Source organism: Grampus griseus (genome assembly GCF_964374135.1).
Source record: "Grampus griseus genome assembly, chromosome: 19".
NCBI lineage: Eukaryota > Metazoa > Chordata > Mammalia > Artiodactyla > Delphinidae > Grampus > Grampus griseus.
The window spans coordinates 53,344,527-53,363,987 of NC_139013.1; the positions used below are offsets into that span (position 1 = coordinate 53,344,527).

General features: G+C 41.5%; 1 protein-coding gene across 1 annotated transcript in view; it reads left to right on the forward strand.

Moving 5' to 3' along the window:
- CDH13 (cadherin 13) overlaps positions 1-19,461 on the forward strand; it is a 1,031,132-nt gene that overhangs the window by 625,421 nt on the left and 386,250 nt on the right. The window contains exon 6 of the mRNA XM_082677069.1: positions 18,119-18,263. Coding sequence (XP_082533195.1) covers positions 18,119-18,263 — 145 coding nt within the window. The remainder of the gene's footprint in view (positions 1-18,118; positions 18,264-19,461) is intronic.

Sequence of the window (19,461 nt, forward strand, 5' to 3'; positions counted from 1 at the left end):
TTCTTGCAGAGTACTGAGGTAGGAAAAAAAGGAAATGACAAACATCATCTTGAATCCAAACTATAGAAAGATTTCCGAACTTTGGAATTGAAAGGAAGTAAAGATTGGCCTGGAGCCCACTGGTCACAGGTGTTATGAGCACGAATACCCATGACTTAGGAAGTTATTGCAAATGAGTGCAAGTATAAGAAAACCACAGGGCAAGCATGGAAATAAAGTCTTACTCAGCCTTAGCTTTGGGGAGAAAACCAGGGGGAAGTAGAGAACTGTTTAAATGAGAGTTACTGCCATCTTAGCAGGTTGCCATGTAGAAATGACAGCCACTAGGCTGTAATACCTTCTTTCATTTTTTTTTTCCTGGAAAATCTGGGAATCTGGAGTCTTATTTAAACACTCCTGCTTTAAGATGTTGGGAAACAAGTTTTTAAACATTGTAAGGACTAACTCCTCGTGAATATGTCAGGACCAGATTCAGCCCACGGGTTACCAGCAGGAGGAGGACTGGTTTAGGGGCTCTGGATCAGCTGGGTAAGGCAATCAGAGAGGGCGGGACCTTCAGCATGGCTGGGCAGGACCTTCAGCATGGCTGGTTTCCTTCAGAGGGGAAATTCACTTAGTGAAAAAATAACCGGCCTCAGGAAAATAAGGGGCCCAGAGCCCTGGCATAATTGAGAGGGCTCAGAAACATCTGAGGAGTGGAACAGAGGCCTCCAGCTACAGACACAGTATGTCTGTCGATGAGATTGGAGGTGAGATTAGAGCCTGTGACATTTGCGGGCCAGAGTCTCCCTGGAGCAGTACTTTAGCACAGTGGAAGCAGCACTGGCTGCCCTCCACGGGGACGGCAGCGATGAGTGAGGCAGATGCAGGCATCTTGCGATGAGGCCTTTGCTTCAGTAGTGATGTGGCAGCCGGAAAGCATAAGTGAATGTCTAGCTTTGAGTGTATTGCTCATGTCTGTTTTCTCAAAAACACAAGCACAAATGCCCTCTGGTACATTCATTGTCCAAAGATTGTTCATTTGTTCATTGACTGATTGATCGGTTTCATTTATTCAACCGACAAATACTGAACACCTAATATATGCTAGAACTGGGGAGACAGATGAATACAAAACCAATTTTTACACTCAGTTCAGGGTCACAGCAGTACCTGCCTGCAAACAATGCCCAGCATCTCTGCAGGGAGCTAAGGGCACCCAAGGAGGCATTAACTCTGGCTGTGTCGAGGAACATGCCAGAGGATGCAGCATCTAGACTTGCTTTTACTAGTGGATTCATTTTTAAAAGCTTCATCTAGCCTGTGACACTACAGTCATTATAATGTCAGGACCGTCTCCTACTTTCTCAGGTTATAATTAAGCACTGATATTCATATTGATTCATAATGATTCTGAGCCCCTCGGGAGTTAACGACTTCCTGAATTTTCAGAGAAGGATTACACTTTGTTTAATTTAGCTGGTATTGAGTGTTTTTCCTTGAGTTTTAATTCTCTGAAACCTGACATACACATGGAACGTACTGCTCTAAACATACTGCTCTATCCTGAAAAATAACTTTCTATCCATTTATCTAATTTGCCCTATGAAGGAAATTGGTCAGGTGTGTTACTATTGCCATTTTGCAAATGAGAGAAGGGAGGTGATGGTTGGCCTACGGGCCCCAAACCCGCTACGGCCATGACAGATCCAGGATTAAAACCAGAATCGCCTACTCTCAACCCTGGTTCTGAAAAATAAAGTTAAGTAGAACCTACCATTCTCTAAATGTTCTGAATAAACTCGAGTTTTCCTCACCGTTATTTCTTAACAAAAATCACTGCCATAGTGCACACCATCATCAACTTTTCCCTGAACCCCTTTCGAAGACTCCCTACCAGACTGCCCAACCCCCTGTTGGACCCTTCAGTCCAATCTCCACACATCTTCTAGAATTATCTTTTAAAATTCAAATCTGAGTTATTCCCTCACCACCATCCCCTACCTCCTGACCCACAGCGGTTTCACTTTTAGTGGCTTTATTGAGGTGTAAATTCCCACGCCGTATGCTGAGAGTTTAGCTAAGCTACTGCATGGCATTGCTGCCTCCTTGGCATCTGTTTTGTTTGACCAAGCAGCCTGCAGTGACCTTATCCTGACACCAGGTCCTCGTACAGGTGCCCACCCTGGAAAACAGCCCGCAGAGTCACAGGCGTGTGTAAGTTTCTGGCGTGACTTCCCCAGCAGCCCATGCCTTCCGTATTCTCCCCTGAGTCCGAGGGCCTTCCCCTTGCTCATCTCTTAGATAAGACCCCTGTGAAGTTACCAAAACCCTGCTCTTTTGGTTTGAATTTGCCAGTCTGGTCTTAGCCCAGGAACCCGACACCACTTCACTTTCTTTACTTAAGTAAAGGCATTCACCCCAGGTCCCGTTGCTCTCTGCACTCTACCTTGACCTCCCCATGGGGCCCCTCCTGCAGGACTTGTGAGTAATAAACTTCTCTATTTCAGTTTCTCTCATGGTCTATCATTGAACCATGGCTCACTATCTGACGCCTTGTGCTCCACTTAACAAATGATATTTTAACAGTCATAACACCGTACACTTCACTCATTTAAAGTATACAATTCAGTGGCGTTTAGTATATTCACAGAGCTGGACCACCACCACCACAGCCATTTTTAGAACATTTTTATCACCTCAGAAGAAGCCCTGTCCCCCTTAGCAGTCACGCTTCCTCCTCCCCGACCCTAAGCAGCCGCCAGTCTACTTTTCTGCCTCTGTTGGTTTGCCCATTTTGAACATTTCATACAAATGGAATCATAAAAAATATGGTCTTTTATGACTGGCTTCTTTCACTCAGCATAATGTTTGCAAGGTTTGTCCACGTGGTAGCCTGTGACAGTGCTTCATTCCTTTTTACGGCTGAATAATGTTCCATTGTATGCATAGGCCACGTTGTGTTTATCCATTCACTGTTGACGGACATTTGGATTGTTTCCACCTTTTGGCTTTTATGAATAATGCTGCTATGGACATTGACATACATGTTTTTGTGTGGACCTATGTTTTGTTTCTCTTGGGTGTATGGTTGGAAGTGACCTTGCTGGGTCCTGTGGTACCTCTATGCTTAACCATTTGAGGAGCTGCCAGAGTGTTTTCCAAGTGGCTCCATGAGAGGGTCTTAGAGGTGCTAAGTCACCCTGAGGAAAGAAACCAAAATGCTTCGCATCATCTACAAGGCCCCACTGGACCTGGCCCTGCCCGCCTGTTCAGTCCCAGACCATTTCACTCTTGCCACTTTTCTCATCTGCTCAGTCCCTCTGGCTTCCGTGCAGTTTCTCAAAGGTGCAGGCTCTGTTCACACCCTCTCCCTCCTCTTCCCCTGTCAATTTCCCCCAGAGAGGCCCTCCCTCAGCTTCCCCCAACCACAGTCTAAGTGGGATCTCCTTATTACATCTTTCCTTGTTTAATAATTATTTACATAATGCTAATTTAATTCCACTGAATGGTGGCTCTAGATAAGCTAAAAACAAATCTTAAGGCTCCGTTTTTGAACTACTATAAATGAAGGACCTTGTGCAGAGCTCGAGGTATAGTAGGGGTACAAACATATGTGTTGAATGAATAAATAATGAGAGAGAGTTTAGTTAAAGAGATGTCCAGGTGTCAAGTTGGGCTTATCATCTACATCAAAATTCTTATTTCTTCCTGGGTATTTTTCCGCTTCCTCCTTCCGCACTGAATGTTCTAGAATATGGGTCAGAAAACTTTATCTTTAAAGGGACAGATAGAAACTTCCCTGGCACTCCAGTGGTTAAGACTTCACCTTCCAGTGCAGGGGATGTGGGTTCAATCCCTGGTCAGAGATCTAAGATCTCACATGCTTTGCTACCAAAAAAACCAAAACATAAAACAGAAGCAATATTGTAACGAATTCGATAAAGACTTTTAAAATGGTCCACATCAAAAAAAATCTTAAAAAAAAATAAATAAAAATAAAGGGCCAGATAATGAATACATTAGGCTTTGTGAGCTACACAGACTCTTTTGCAGCTATTCAACTCTGCTGTTCTAATGTGGAGGCAGCCTTAGACAATAGGTGAGTGAATGAGCGTGGCTGTATTCCAATACTTGATTTACAAAAACAGACAGCAGGCCGCATTTGAGCTGGAATCACCAATATTTGATTATCTTTGACTTACAAAATCTGCAGCTTCCTGTGGTTCAACGTAACAACTCATAAGAGAAGGGAGATGGCAGATAAGTTATGGTTCCTTAGCACTTACCCTTCACACAGCAGTGTCATGCTTCCTGGGCCATTTGCTCCACCATCTAGGTAGCAGGGAGAGCTATACACCTACTCATCTCTGCAGGCCCAGAAGCATGCAGAAAGGGATGTCATCAGCAAAGTAATGAGTTGCATTGGCACTTTCATTCTGGGCTGACCAGGATGCTTGAGGAAGTTGGGTGTCTCTTTGCCAGGGGGAAGCTGGATGGCCCAGAACAAAGCCAAATGCAGGCTGACTGCAGCGTGGATGCAGAGTGGACGATCTGTACTCTGAAGCTTAGAACCTGTGCACCAAACTGAGGTGGGGGCATCTGGCCAAAGGAGAAAAGGTGGAGCAATCTGGATGGAAATCCAGAAGAATCTAACACGATGCATCTGATGATGACACAGTCATGTCTGGCTGTATGAGGCATTTTCTTGCACAAGCAAAAAATCAGAGAAGAGATGCTGAGCTAAGGTTATAAGAATGGTAAAGAGGGATTTATGTAAGACATATGAGTCAATTCTTGTAACTTGCATTTGCCTCATTTATAAAGGCAGGGACAGATGGGATCATTTCGGCAAGCTAGAATTTGTATTAAGTTCCAGTTGCTTTATTTTCTTTCATTTAAATATGCTTATTAGTAATATGTGTGTCAGAACAAAATAATTTTCTATCAGTCATTGGCAAACAGTGAATAATCCCATGTAAAATATGTTTGCATATTTTAGACAGTTGTAACAACTTCACTGAACTTCGTTTCTTCCTCTGAAATAGGCAGAACATGCTTCTGTTGAATCCTTCATGCACTGCCTTTTAGCTGGATTCACCCTCAAGGAATTCTTAAAAGATAGGTGTTATTTCTCTCTTGTATATTGATCTGTCCTCTAGAAAAAAGAAACTTCCCTGTAAACTTAAAGCCTTCAAATCATCTATTGTTCATTTGTTACATATATTGAAAACCTACTATGTGGAAGGCACTGTCCTACTGTGCTGCGGGAGCCAGACAGGCACCCCTTGTCCTCGCGAGCGGACTTCCTAGTAGAAGTGGCCGAGATTAAAGAAAGGACTGCATAGTAGGCCTGTAATAAGAGCAGGAGATTAAAGAAATGACTGCATAGTAGGCCTGTAACAGGAGCCTGGAAACAACATAGGGACAAGGTTTGGACAGTGATGGAGGGATGGCTAGTTTTGATCAAGCAGTTAAGGAAGGCCTCAATTTTGAGGGAAGTTGTGAATGATGAAATGAAGGAGCGAGCCCCAAAAACTTCTTGGGAAAGAGCATTTATAGTTGAGGGAACAGTATTTTCAAAGACCCTGGAATGGAAGTTAACAGGCTCAAAGAACTCAAAGGAATGTGTGGCTGGACTGGAAGGATTCTGGGCGAGTGATGGAAGATGTGGTCATGGTGCATCCACGGTTCATGCCAGGGACTTGTAGGCCACAGCAAGGTCTTTGGACACAATCTGTGTGGGATGGTTGAGAAGCAGAAGAGCAAAAGGTCCAATTTGCATTTTAAAGGTAACCTGGAAAGCTGCGTGGGGAACAGAGTGTGGGTGTAAGGGTAGGAGCAGAGAGAGCAATTAAGAGATACTCGTAGCAACACGGGTGAGAGAGGGTGGCTTAGCCAGAGGGTAACAAACAGATTGTGAGAGATGGTCAGATTCAGAGAGAAGATATAGATGACAGGACCAGCTGATGGACTGGGCGTGGGGAAACAGGACTGGGCATCAAGTTGATGGGCCACAGTCTTCTTCAACTCAGTAGCTACACCACCATTCACCTAGGAACTCATTTTGATTCCTCTCTTGCAAAGACAGTGTCAGAGTTTGAAATGCTTAAGCAGAAAATGGGGAAGATGAAAGGGGACCACTCAGCTGCATTCCATTCTGGCAGTGATGAAAACCAGGTGGTCCTGGTTATGTGTTGCTCATTACTGCAAGGGTCTTATGCGTAAGTAGCAAGCTTCAGCTTTTGCCCTGCTAGTCAACCTGCCCTAACCAAAGGCAGTCTCTGTTGGGTCTTAGCGCCTTCTGTTTGGCAATAACATGAGGAGAATTGAGCTGTTGCAGAGGAGCTTTTCCCAAAGTGCAGTCTTTAGGCCACTGCATCCGAATTACTCAGGATGACTTAGCATAGATTCCTGAGCCTTGCTGAGAACCTACTAATCCCTGGGGTTGGGTCCCAAGAGTCTGTATTATCCACATTTCCAGGTGATTCCCATGCAAATTCAAAGGTTTCTTTAACTTACGGTAAAAAAAAACATGACATAAAAATTTCCATCTTAACCACTTTTAAGTATACAGTTCATAACGTTAACTGCGTTCACATTGTTGTGAAATAGCTCTCCAGAACTTTTTCATCTTGCAAATCTGGGGCTCTATACCAATTAAATAACAACATCCTTTTCCTCTCCTCTCAGCCCCGATAGTACCATTCTCCTCTCTGTTTCTATGAATTTAACTACTTTATTTTTTTTTAATTTTTAAAAAAATTTTTGGCCCTGCCGCTTGGCTTGCAGGATCTTAGCTCCCCGACCAGGGAGCAAACCCGGGCCCCGGCAGTGAAAGCGCCAAGTCCTAACCACTGGACAGCCAGGGAAGTCCCTGAATTTGACTATTTTAGATACTTCATATAAGAGGAATCATACAGTATTTGTCTTTTTGTGCCTGGCTTATTTCACTCAACATAATGTCTCCATGGTTCATCCATGTTGCAGTAAGTAGCAAGATTCCTGTCTTTTTAAAACTGAATCATATTCCATTGTATGTATATATTCCATTTTGCTTATTGATTCATCCACCAGTGGGCACTTGGGTTGCTTCCACCTCTTGGCTATTATGAATGATGATGCTATGAATACAGGTGCACAAATAAAATTTTAACAGCATTGTTCTCTAACATGAGAGAAACTTTCAGAAATGGAACTGCTCTATATCTTGATTGGGGTGATGGATATAAGCATAGAACTAAATACACAGGCATATGTGCATGCACACACACACAAATACAAATAAAAATCAGGAAATCTGAATAAGATCCAGGATTCTATTGACATCAGTGTTCTGCTTGCGATCCTGGACTATGGTTTTATAAGATGTTACCAATGGGGGAAACTTGATAAAGGGTGCAGGGTATTTCTGTGTTATTTCTTAGACCTTCAGGTAAACAAAAAATTATTTCAAAATAAGTTTACTTAAAAAAGAGAGCATTGCTGTCACTGTCCTGGAGATTAGAGTGTGCCACGAAAAGGGGGGACCCAGTCTGGAAACGGAGGGTGATAAAGGTACGCCTGGGAGGGCAAGGAATCCTAGACATTGTTCCAAAGGAGAAAGTGGAACAGGAATTGAGGCCAACCCAGAGGGCTAAGTGGACCCAGGGACGTGCAGTCCAAAGCCCAGACAGCAGGACCAATATAGCAGCAATGGGGACCTGGATGTCTGAGGAGAGCCAGAAAAACAACGAGGTCATCTCACAGCTGAGTCCCCAGAGTGTGGGCCTGAGCTGGTCACTGACACCTTCCTCAGGTCACGTTGGTTCTGAGTACAGGGTGGGAGAGAGAGAGGGAGGAGAAATCTGGCGCAGGCCCACGAACTTGGCTGAATCCATTCCTCACATGGAGATTGAACAGAGGTCTTGGCACCAAGAGACTGGTGTATCTTCTTGATTCTAAATGAGCTTCAGTTTCCTACAGGCAGCTTCTGCAACATATCAGCGACTTCCCTGAGATGCTTGAGTTTGTGAACCTTCATCAAGACCGTAATGTTCTAAGGATATTTTTCTTGCTTCACAAAAAACTTAAAGGATGCTGGCAGCCACTATTTATTTAGCACATGCTATGCGCCAGATGTTTTGCTAAATGCTTTACAAACGTCAAGTATTTTACCTCATGACAGCCCCATGAGACAAGTCCCATTCTCCCATTTTAAAGATGAAAAAGTTGAGATTCTAGGAAGGTAACTGAATAGGTTTAAAATCACAGAGTTGATAAGGGGTAAAATCAGGGCCTGGAGCCAAGTCTCCCTCAACCCAAAGTCCACGCTTGGAGTCTCAGCTCTTTGCTGGCTCTCAGAATTTATCAGTGAGATTAAAAGTGAAGCTTCAAAGAAGAAGCAGACATTGATAACAGTGATGGTTCAGACAATAAAGCTGATGAGACCAAGTTCCATATTATAAAGTTCTGTCAAATGCATGAGACTCTTTTTTATCCAAAATCAAAGACACGTGAAGTTGGGAAAAGCCAACCACCCTCTGTTTTCTACCATAATACTAATGATCTCTTATAAACCTAATGTTCCCCCTGCTTCCCGTTAATCATCAATACTAAGAGATGCTAGATGTCCTAAAGTTTAACAGGTTCCCGTAACTCCCCATTTGTAATAAACTATAGCCAATATGTAATCAATTTCAAAATAAATTTTATAGATTCTTTTTTAACTGTGAAATTAACACATACCCATTATAGGAAATCCAGAAAAGTGTAGGGAAGCCAAGTTAAAAAAAAAAATTACCTGCAATAAAACCACTGTTAATGTTTTAGTATAATTTTAATAGTGTAACGTCTTTGCCTATTTTTCAAAAATTTCATCATGTAGTACTACTTAGCAATTGGATTATTTAATTCATACAATGAACACCATGCCATTAATATTTTTCCATTCCCTCAAGTATTTCTGCAATGTAGTATTCTTTGTGCAAATACCAGAATCTATTTCATCAATATCCAGGTAGAACATTCTGTTGTTTGTAATTTTTCCTATTTTTAAACAATATTGAAATGAGTATACATGTTACTAAACACCCCTTATTCCCTGGCACACACATTTAACAAGTAAAATCACATGTTTTCAAGACTTGTGATGCATATTGACAAATGGCGTTTCAGAAAGATGTTTTGGTATCATCAGTAATGTATGAGATTTGGTTTTCTGACAAGTTTGTCAAATACTATTAGGTTTTTCTAATTATTTTGGCAATTATATAAGCAAAAAGCCATCTCATTTTAATGTTATAATATATTTATTGCTTTTTTCTTTTCTTGCTTTGCTAATTGTTTTTTTCCCTATTGATTTTTAACCAGCTCTTTGTGTATTCAGGATAGTAGGCCTTTGTTTTACATGATGCAAATATTTTGCTTAGTTTTCTGTTTATTTATTGTATTTTAGTGATATAAAAAAACTTGCATTTAAGTAGTTTAACCTCTCAATAATGCACATAATAACTTGTGCCTTTAATACTGGTTTAGAAAGGCCTTCCCTACTCTATTACATAAATATTCAAATATTCAAAAAAATAGACTTTTTTCTTCCTAATACTTTAATCCATCTGGATTTATTAGGCTATAATTTAAATTTTTATATTTCAACCTTAATTTTGAAGAAAATCATGTTTCATAAAACATTTTAATACTTATTTAACTAAATAACTTCAGATCTGTAAACTAAAAAAAAAAAAAAAAGAAAGAAACGTATTTCATTGCTTTCTATTCCTCTGAATTTCATTTTAGGAAGGGAGAAGGGCAAGTGAAAATAAAATCACCCATAATTTTCTCCTACAGCTTTGTTTTTAGAAGTATTATATTTCTCATCTTTGCACGAAAATCCCCTTAACCCTTGTACATATCTTTAATGGATCTGGCATAATTCCAACATCCATGATTTATATAAATTCTACTTGAACCAATTAAAATTTTCAGCCTGTGTCCCCTCTTGGCATAGAGGATATTCACTGGGACTTTGCCCAGGCTGCTTCAATAAAATTATTTTGAATATCTGCATAGATTTCTTCCACATAATTAAAGTTACTTTCAAAGTTAAATAGAAAAATGCCCTCAAAGTCCAGCATGGTTGTGAGCATACATTCATAAGAAAAAAAAAAGTGTTTTCATTATGTTTGGTGGAAAACATACTTTAAAAGTAAAATTTCACATTCACTAAAGAAATACTATGGCTCTAAGCAAAGCAAGCTTTTCAAAGAACATTTGATAATAGTATCAAGATCTTTAATTAATAATTTAACAAGTAGGAAACTTTTATCGCCCCTTTGATCATTTTTTTGAGGGAGCTGTAAACACCACATCCAGTCCATAAAGGGGAAGATTACACACAGAGCTGTGTAAATGAAGGTGGAGGAATGTTAGAAAGGCTAAAAATATCTTTTCCCTGGGAACTCTCTAGGAGTTGGTCCATAATGAGATTCAACTTCGATAAATGAATAAAGCTGAGAAAAATAATTTGAATATGCAAATGATTGGTGTCAAAGAGAAATCTAGATTACTGTAATAGGAAAGCAATTTTGAGGGGGTAATGGCTGACACAGAAGAATTGAATCGAGGGTACTGTATCCACATTTGCAAGTCTAAAGAAAGGTCTGTTGGGAGTGAACAAATGCCCAAGTCGCCAAACCTCATCTGATCTAACAAAGGTTTGTTTAGAATTTCCTATGTGTGTGCTACACACACTCGCTTATCTTTTTATTCCTTTAGCAAAGAGAAAAATGACATTCTAAACATCTTTGTTACATGCGCCAACTTAGATACGGAGAAGTGAAGTTCCTTAATAAGACAGGCTCACCATGTGACCCAGTTAGCCTGGGACAGTCTTGATTTCCACCTATTGTTGTGGCTTAATTGTTGATAGTACCTGCTTTCATTCTAAAAGTTGTTCCAGTTTGAACAATTAATGATGTGGCCACAGTATCAATTTTCTGTTGCTGCTGTAACAAGTTACCACAACTGTAGCAATGCAAAACAACACAGATTTGTCATCACGTACTTCTATAGGTTTTGAGTCCAACATGGAACTCACAGGACTAAAACCACACGCCAGCAGGCCTGCATTCACTTCTGGAGGCTATAAAGCAGGCCTTGGCTTTTCTAGCTTTGGGTGGCTACTCACACTCGGCGCATGACCTCTTCCTCCACCTTCAAAGCCAGCAATGGCTGGTCAAGTACCTTCTCACATCAAATCACCCAGACTTTCTTGTCTTCCCCTCTCTTAAGGACCCTCATAATTACATTGAACCCACCCAGACGATCCACACTGATCTCTCTATTTTAAGGTCAGCTGATCAGCAGCCTTAATTCCCCTTTGCCAAGTAACCTTACATATCCACAGGTTCCAGGATTAGGACATAAAACTCTTTAGGAGGGTCATTATTCTGCCAACCACAGCCACTTTATAGGTAACAGAGCTGAAATTTGAAGGCAGGCTTTCTGATTCAAAGTCTAGTGTAATTTCAGTGATCGGTGAGGATGTCTTTGGTGGAAAACCCTTGTTTGGTCTTTATGAGATGTTGGTAGGTGGGGAGGGTGTGAGAATTGCAAACAAAAATTCAATAAAAGTATCTATCAGTGCCTTCTTTACTCGAGGCACTTAATTTTGGAGATCATCTGTTATAAATAATCTCACAATAGCCTACTTATGCAAAATCTCTGTGGGATTCTTTATCTCCATAGAATTTTTATGGAATTTTTTTTTAAAGCTGTGAACGTCTTTGAGGTTCTCAGGACATAGTTTCAACTGCCTTCCAGGAATATCATATCAAGTTTAGATTCCCCTAACATGGAACCTGGTGCTTATATCACACACCTTCATAGTCATTGAGTCTCATCTTTTCTTTATCCTTCTCCTCTATGGAGGCAAATGCTGGCATCTTATTTTTCATATGTGTTTCAAGATTTTGTGTAAATCTGTATGTCTAAACTTGTAGTCACGTATAACTGGAGATGTCTAATATTTGTTAGACATTTGTATATCCCTAATTTAATACAGTGAACTTCTAGTTATCATTTTGCATTTCTAGCATTATAACTATTCTTATTATAAAAGATGGTATTTGGAATGAAAGGAACAAGGCCCATCTTTTTGACTTAGAAATTGGTTCAAGTAGAATTTCCTAAACAAGTATTTCAAAGCAGCATCCACGTTGGAAAACGTTTTAATGTCCCAAAGAGGTAACTTGGAGGGGCACCTACTCATTTGGGTAGGAGACATCATATCTGTGTCCAAAAGAGAAACTGAGTCACGTTATGTTAGAGTTGTAGCTAATAAATTCTCTTCATTTTCTGTGATGTACAAGCCTCTGGTTGAAAAGCATGTGAACACACACGCATTCCACTGATAACCAGTAGTTTAACTATATCATCTCAAATAAGTAATTTACTGTGTTGTGTATGTTTTACTTCATTTGAATATTTAGCCCAAAGCAGAATTAACAGAGTTCAAAAAGGTCACTGAAGTGTTTTCTAAATTATTTTACTTCAAATGACTCATGAGTCTATAGACTGTGTATCTCACACTTTGTTTCTTATCTGATTGATCCAGGTTTGATGTCTGTTACTGGGGTCACATCTCATAGAAAAAATATTGTGTTTTAAGAGCCAGTGTCTTCATTTTGGCCTTCACCCAAAAAACCTTGTAGCATGTTTTTCATCAGTTCATCCCTTTGGATCAGATCACAGTATCAAATTTTGTCTGACTAAGTTGTGTCTTTCATAAACATAGCAAAGAGAATAAGCCAAATGAAGGGCAAGATGTTAATAGCTTGTTGTGACACCAAAGGCCAGTGTGCTTGTACATGCTTTGTAATTTGGCTCGTTACGTTTGTGTTGCGTTGTTTTTTTAAGGGATTCTTGTCTACGCATGTGCACCGCCCATCTCCATTATTATGGTGCAGTAATTGGTTTGAAGAGTCATCAGTTTGTATGTTGTGACTTGCTAGTTCCCACTTCTGGTGGAGACACCCCCAGGATGTGGAAGGAGAATCGAGAACCTAGGAAGTGGGGTTCAGGAATGGTGGCCGAGGGGACCCAACGTGCTTCAGCTAGAGCTCCTCTGGCAGTATAGCTTCCGTTCTGACTCCTGTGGTTTTTCACCACCTCCTCCCCATTTCAGAGGTCAAGCTCCCTCTCACCCTACACACAGGACTCAGTGACCTGGTGTCCACCTACCATGGCCCCTGAAGTGGAGCGATTAGTTCACGTGGTACCTTCATGTGGTACCTTCATGTCTCCAGTGTTGCATAAAGTAATTTTGCCTTAAACAGATTAAGAGTGATTTGCATACCTTGTTCCCCTCCCCATTTTATTCACCTTGGTCATTTGAGAGCTACATTTATAAGAGGTCCAAGTCTTTTCTTTTCTTTTCAGAAAGTCTGTGACATTCCAGAAGGGAACATGTTGTAGTTAGGCTGATGCTATAGTATTTCCCAACTGTCACTTGTGGCAGGGTGTCACATTATACATAAAGGCTCACGGTGTGTTTTATTATGTATTTTCATGTGTCTTAGGAAAAATTTTAAATAAGCTCACCATACCCCTGAATTCATGGATAATTTTGCCTTGGAGGAAAAGTGAAACATAACAATCTATGTACAGCAAAACTATTAAGTAAATAACATAGTTAGTAAAGAGGAATTTTAAAAATGTAAGGGAAGTCCATGAAAGAGCATTTAGCAAACAAGGGCACAGTGGGGTCAGCACACATTTTCAAGTCAGATCTAAGTTTGGATCCAGCTGGATCACAAACTAGCTTTTGACCATAGACCAGGTCCCTAAATTTCTCTGAGTTTTGCTGCAGTGGGGATTTCTCCAGGTTGTTTTGAGCCAAATGAGGCAACACATAAAAAGCCCAGACATGTATTGGACACCAAATAAATGTTAGTTCCTTTCTTTCAAAAGGCAAGTAATCAGTTTAACGTACTTGGGTGTTGTTTACCGCTGTGGTTCTTGTTCATGAGTTAAGACTGCACAGAGTCAACTGGCCTTCGGTCCACGGAGCCTGGGACTGACGGTCAGCTCCTGTGTGCCAGGAATGGAGAGACAGGACAGATGGCCAAAGCTGAGGCCAAAACTTTGGACTCCAGTCTCTTAAAGAGGGATTGCCTCTTCTGAGGAGGGCTCTATGCAGTCAGCGATGAGTCAGGTGCCTGCTGTGTGCCGGGCACTGAATCTCAGCCTTGGGGATTTGCTGTTGGGCACGAACACCCACCCCACCTCTGTCTTGATGGGGCCGGAGAGGCAGACGTTAGTTGAATTGTCACACAAATAAATAAGCAATTACATGTTATGGAAAGTGTTATAAAGGGTACCAGTGCCATGGGAATGTCAACCATGGACACCTGAGGTAGTCTGGAGCAGTAATGAAGGATCTTCTCTGCCAGTGATGTCTGAGATCTGAAGGATGGATGGAGCGGGCTGACCAGATGGCAGGTGGGATGCTCATGTTGGCTAGGAGGGTTGCACATGAAGATACCTGTGCTGGGAAGGAATGGGCTGAGTTGGAAGAACTGAGGAAAGATTGGTGTAGCTGGGTAATGAGAAATAGAGGGGCTCTCTTGTGATGTGAAATGAGTTTGGAGAAGTGGGCTGGGGCCAGGTGATAAAAGAGACGTCACAGTAAAGGAATGTGCTGTTATCGTAAGACGAATGAGAAACGATTGAGAGGTGTCCATTCTGGGGTGACATAAATAAATAAAAATTTTGAAAAGACACCTTGGAAGCCTGTATTAGTCAGCCTTCTCCAGAGACACAGAAGCAGTGATTCTGTTAGAAGGAACCGACTCACACAATTATGGCAGCTGAGAAGTCCCAGGATCTGCCTGGGCCAGCTGGAGGCCCAGGAAACCTGGTGGTGTGATCCAGTACAAGTCCAAAGGCCTGAGAACCAGGGAGGCTGATGGTGTTTATTTCAGTCTGGGTCTGAAGGCCTGAGAAGCAAGACCATTGAGGGCAGCAAGGAATGGAGGCCACTCAGGTGGGAAGACAAGGGCGAGTCCCTCCTTCCTCTGCATCTTGTTCCCTTCAGGCCCTCAGTGGATTGGCTGGTGCCCACCCCCACTGGGGAGAGCCATCTACTTTACTGAGTCCACAGACTCCAATGTTAATCTCATCCAGACACACCCAGAAATAACGTTTAATTTGAGCACCCCATGGCCAGTCAAGTCGACACATAAAACTAACCATCACAAACCCCTTAGAGAATAGATGACGGCAGGCAATATTAGTAGCAGGGGCACCCATTAGGTGCCTGTTGCAGTGGCCCAGGTGGGAAGTGTCAGAAACTAATCTCTGGAGGTGATGATGGATTTGGAGAGAAGAGGGTGGATTTAAGACAAATTCAGGAGACAGAACAAGCAGTGTAGACCCGACTCGTTGATGGAGTGGCTGGGGATAGAAGGCCTCACTTGGGGAAGAGGGTGGCTTCTGAGTTTCTGCTTTGATCCCTGGGAGAAGAACCACACTCTGGGCAAAGTTTAGAGCGAAATGATTAGCATGAGACTGGATTTATCGAACTTTATAGTTGCTCAAAACTCCTTGCCTCCAGAGGGAGGAGATATGGGGATATACGTATACGTATAGCTGATTCACTTTGTTATAAAGCAGAAACTAACACACCATTGTAAAGCGATTATACTCCAGTAAAGATGTTAAAAAAAAAATCCTTGCCTCCAATAATGACATTTTGGAATATTTTGATTAAATTATTTAAATATAAAATAGTTCTGCCTTCTCTAGCAAAGGCTGAATGAAGCTGCCCTTTGAAAACTGGGCAGTAGGCAGTAGGAGTTGGGTTAAAATTCACACCCCGAACAGCCAAGGACCTGGCTTTATTTCAACCAAAGACACCACGTATCTTGGATCTGAATCCTAATCCCCCATGTTCTGCAAGACTTGGCTAGCGTCGTAGGCCACAAGTAAGACAGAGGAACAGAATTCACATTTGCCAAATACGCGGATCTATCAGAACTGGGTGGGGCAGACTCTAGATCCAGCTCAACATAATGGAAAGACAGACACTAAGGAGATACAGTTGATCAGGATGAAGGCCAAGTCAAGTTCTTGGCAATTTTGGGAGGACAAAAGGCCAGACCTTCATTATTACAAGAAATTGCTCCCAAAGCTTGATTTTTATTTTCTTCGTTTAGCAGTATTCTCATAGTAGCTTTAAAACTCAGCGTAAAAGCTCATTCTCTGTAAGATCTCCTTTGTGTGCAGATGTTAAAAGGCTCTCCCTATTTAATTTCTTCTTAGCTCAGGTACTCATGCATTATTTTATCTACCCCAGAAATCAAAGTGTGTGTGTGTGTGTGTGTGTGTGTGTGTGAATTTGTTAGTGAAAGGATGAAGTAGTGTTAAAGAAAAAATGAAAAACAAATTCCTCTACCCATGTATACCTGGTTTCATGTTTGCTTACTACTTTCAAATTCTGTCCACATGTGTACATCACACATGTATAGTACACATGCTATTTTTTGTGTTTTCACACAGTATTCTAAGTAGATCAACAAAGTTGAATAATTATTTCATCTAATGGCTGTATTCTAGCATCTTGCTACAAACACATTCATTCAACTCATCTTTTTTGCCCTGGACATTTAGTGGACGCCAGTGTAATTTCATTATTAGAAATAACACTGCAGAAAGTATTTCCATGTATGTAGTGCAACCTGTCTCAAATAGAACCCAGAGTGGTATCCAAATGGAACAAAGTATGTGAGTCCTTCATAGATTTGGTGAATTTTGCCATGCGACTTTCCAAAGGGTGAAACCAGTTTATAACACATTCAGGTGGGGTATAACAAACGTGTTTCTCTTTTCTCTTCCTAATTAGGGCTAGTTTTGACAACAGTATTGATGATAACAACAGTAGCAACAGTAGCAGCAGCTAATATTCTTGAGATGAGTTACATAACAGGCATTATATAAAGTGATCTAGAAACATTGTTTATAACAGTTTAAAATGTAAACTCTGGAGACTGACTTCACAGGGCCAAATCCAGACTCCACCACCTAACCTCTAATTGGCTTCATTCCCTCCTCAGAAATGGTTCATAGGGTCACTGTGAATATCAAGTGAGTTAATATAGTAGAGAGCCTCGGTAAGCCCTGGATAATGTTGGTTACCATTATCCCTAATAATGAGTGTTTTATGAACCCATTTTACAGATGATAAAACTGAGAGATTAAGTGTATGAGTTGAGGTCACATGACTAGTGAGAAGTTGTGCTGGGATTCCAATTGCAGAGACCATTTCCGAAGGATTCCAGCTACAGAGACCTTTTCTGACAGAAATACTCAACAGGGTCCCAATGCAGGGACCACCACTGATATCCAAGAAGTGTCACTGTGGCCCCTGAGTTAAATCGAGGAAGTATCAGGCGCAGAAATGAGAGCATAGAATCTACATAGTTCACTGGAAAAGCCACGACATAATTCCTTGTTACCATGCAACAGTAAAGCTGGGTTTTCTATGCTCTTTTCTTCAGCCTTGAGATCTGAAGGTAGTTCCATATGGAATTGTGAAATCCCTGCTAGATTATAAAGGCCTGGTGGGCAGGAGTCCCAAGGTCTCATTCAGGACCCCTGCAAGTACCTTCCTTGCCTCAGGAAGGTTCTCTATAAATACTTACTGCCCTGAATTTCTCCCAAATATTACCGTAAACACTTTCGGTTATTTCTTAATATACTCTGTTCATAACTGCTTAGTCAGTTCTTTTTATTAGCATAACCTTCCTTTAAAGCATAATGATGTTGGAAAAACAGAAACAATGTAAGCATATTTTCTCAGCTGTGACTGATTGCTGGTGTTTAGTGTTTGCTTATTTTTTTTTTTTTTACTTTGCAGATTTGATGAATTAATTGTAAATTTCTCAAGTGGGACTTAACATGAACTGATCTTTGTCTTTTATTCTGTAATGTTTAGTTTCTATTCTAGTGCTGGTGACTATCCATTGAGACCAACGTTTGAATATTGCCAAGGGCTCATAAAATTGCTGATATAACCTACTTTCTTTCTCCAGAGCACCCGACTTCAATTTTCATAATGAATGAATGCCTTCTTTCTCCCCCAATCTCTTTCCTCCAATAGCTACTCGTGGAGACTATTGATGTCAACGGTAGAACTCTCGAGGGGCCGGTCCCTCTGGAAGTCATCGTGATTGATCAGAATGACAACAGACCGATCTTTCAGGAAGGGCCTTACATTGGCCACGTCATGGAGGGATCACCTACAGGTATGTTAGGTTGGCTTACTGTTTGCATAATGGCTTGGGAAGTGGCATCCTCTGATCTTTGGGGATTCTGGAGACTGTTTTGTTGCCTCTCTGACTTATTGTTGGTATGCATCAACACTGACATATTATTTCCCTGGATAGCGGCAAGAGCTGGAAAGCTGCAACTCAGAACATGACTGGCGTGTTGCAAACTAGGAAAATGTCTTCCCTTGTGCCCAAAGGTGATCCTTCAAGGAGGACCGACATCTCAGTCTCCCATGTGTGGCTGATGTCGGACACCATGTAAATATCTAGCTCACCCTTGTGAGGGCCCAAGGCTGAGCTTGTGGTATAGTGGAACTTTGAAGAAAATTAAGGTCCCCACTGCAAGCTCCTCAGTTATTTCTCTTCATAAGTGCCTTTTAATAAGAACCATTTGGGGAAAATGGGTAGGACTCTTTTTTTTCCCTTTCCTTAGAAGACATGGATAGAGAAAACTTTTCTCTTCAGTCAAAGGGCCAAAAGCAAGTATTTTATTTCTCTCTCTGGCAACACATGTACCTAGTGTTACAGAAATCACTCAGGGTTACTATGGAACTCCTGGTATCTTTTCCCCATGTTTAACCTTTCTATCACAGAAGGTTTCAGAATTGAGAGCTCCCTTTTCTGGCCCATAGCTACTAATTAAAGCATTCCATGACCAGCAGCAGAAGTCACTCCTGAGTATAATGCTTGAGAAAGTGAAGAGCAAAGTAGAAAAATCCCTATTTTAAGTCTGGACTTTGATTTTAAGCTTTCAAATACATTTGAGTGAAAACATGCCACATGAAGAGTGTCAGTGTTGCTGTGTCTGGATTACGCCAAACAACTGCTGTAAGCAAAGGAGTCACTCCTCAGGCCGATGGGAGATGGAAGCTCAGGGGCTGCTTTAGCTGGTTCTTTTTCCCCCTTTACTGAATGGATGGGATGTATCAATAGCATGTAGATACGGGAGGCTCCGGAAGCATTGTCATGGCAACCTGCCTAGACTACCAGGTGAATAATTGTATGCAAGGTGCCTAAAAGCTCCCTTCAGCTTCGAGGAGCTGGGCCTCTGTGCACTTCATCAGTTAGATCCCCAGGGGCAGAAGCACCCTCTCCCTGCAGGTTTTGAATGCATTCTGTAAAAAGGAGAGGGCCTTATGGGCAGCATCCTGGAGAGATGGAGAGCGGGCAGGTG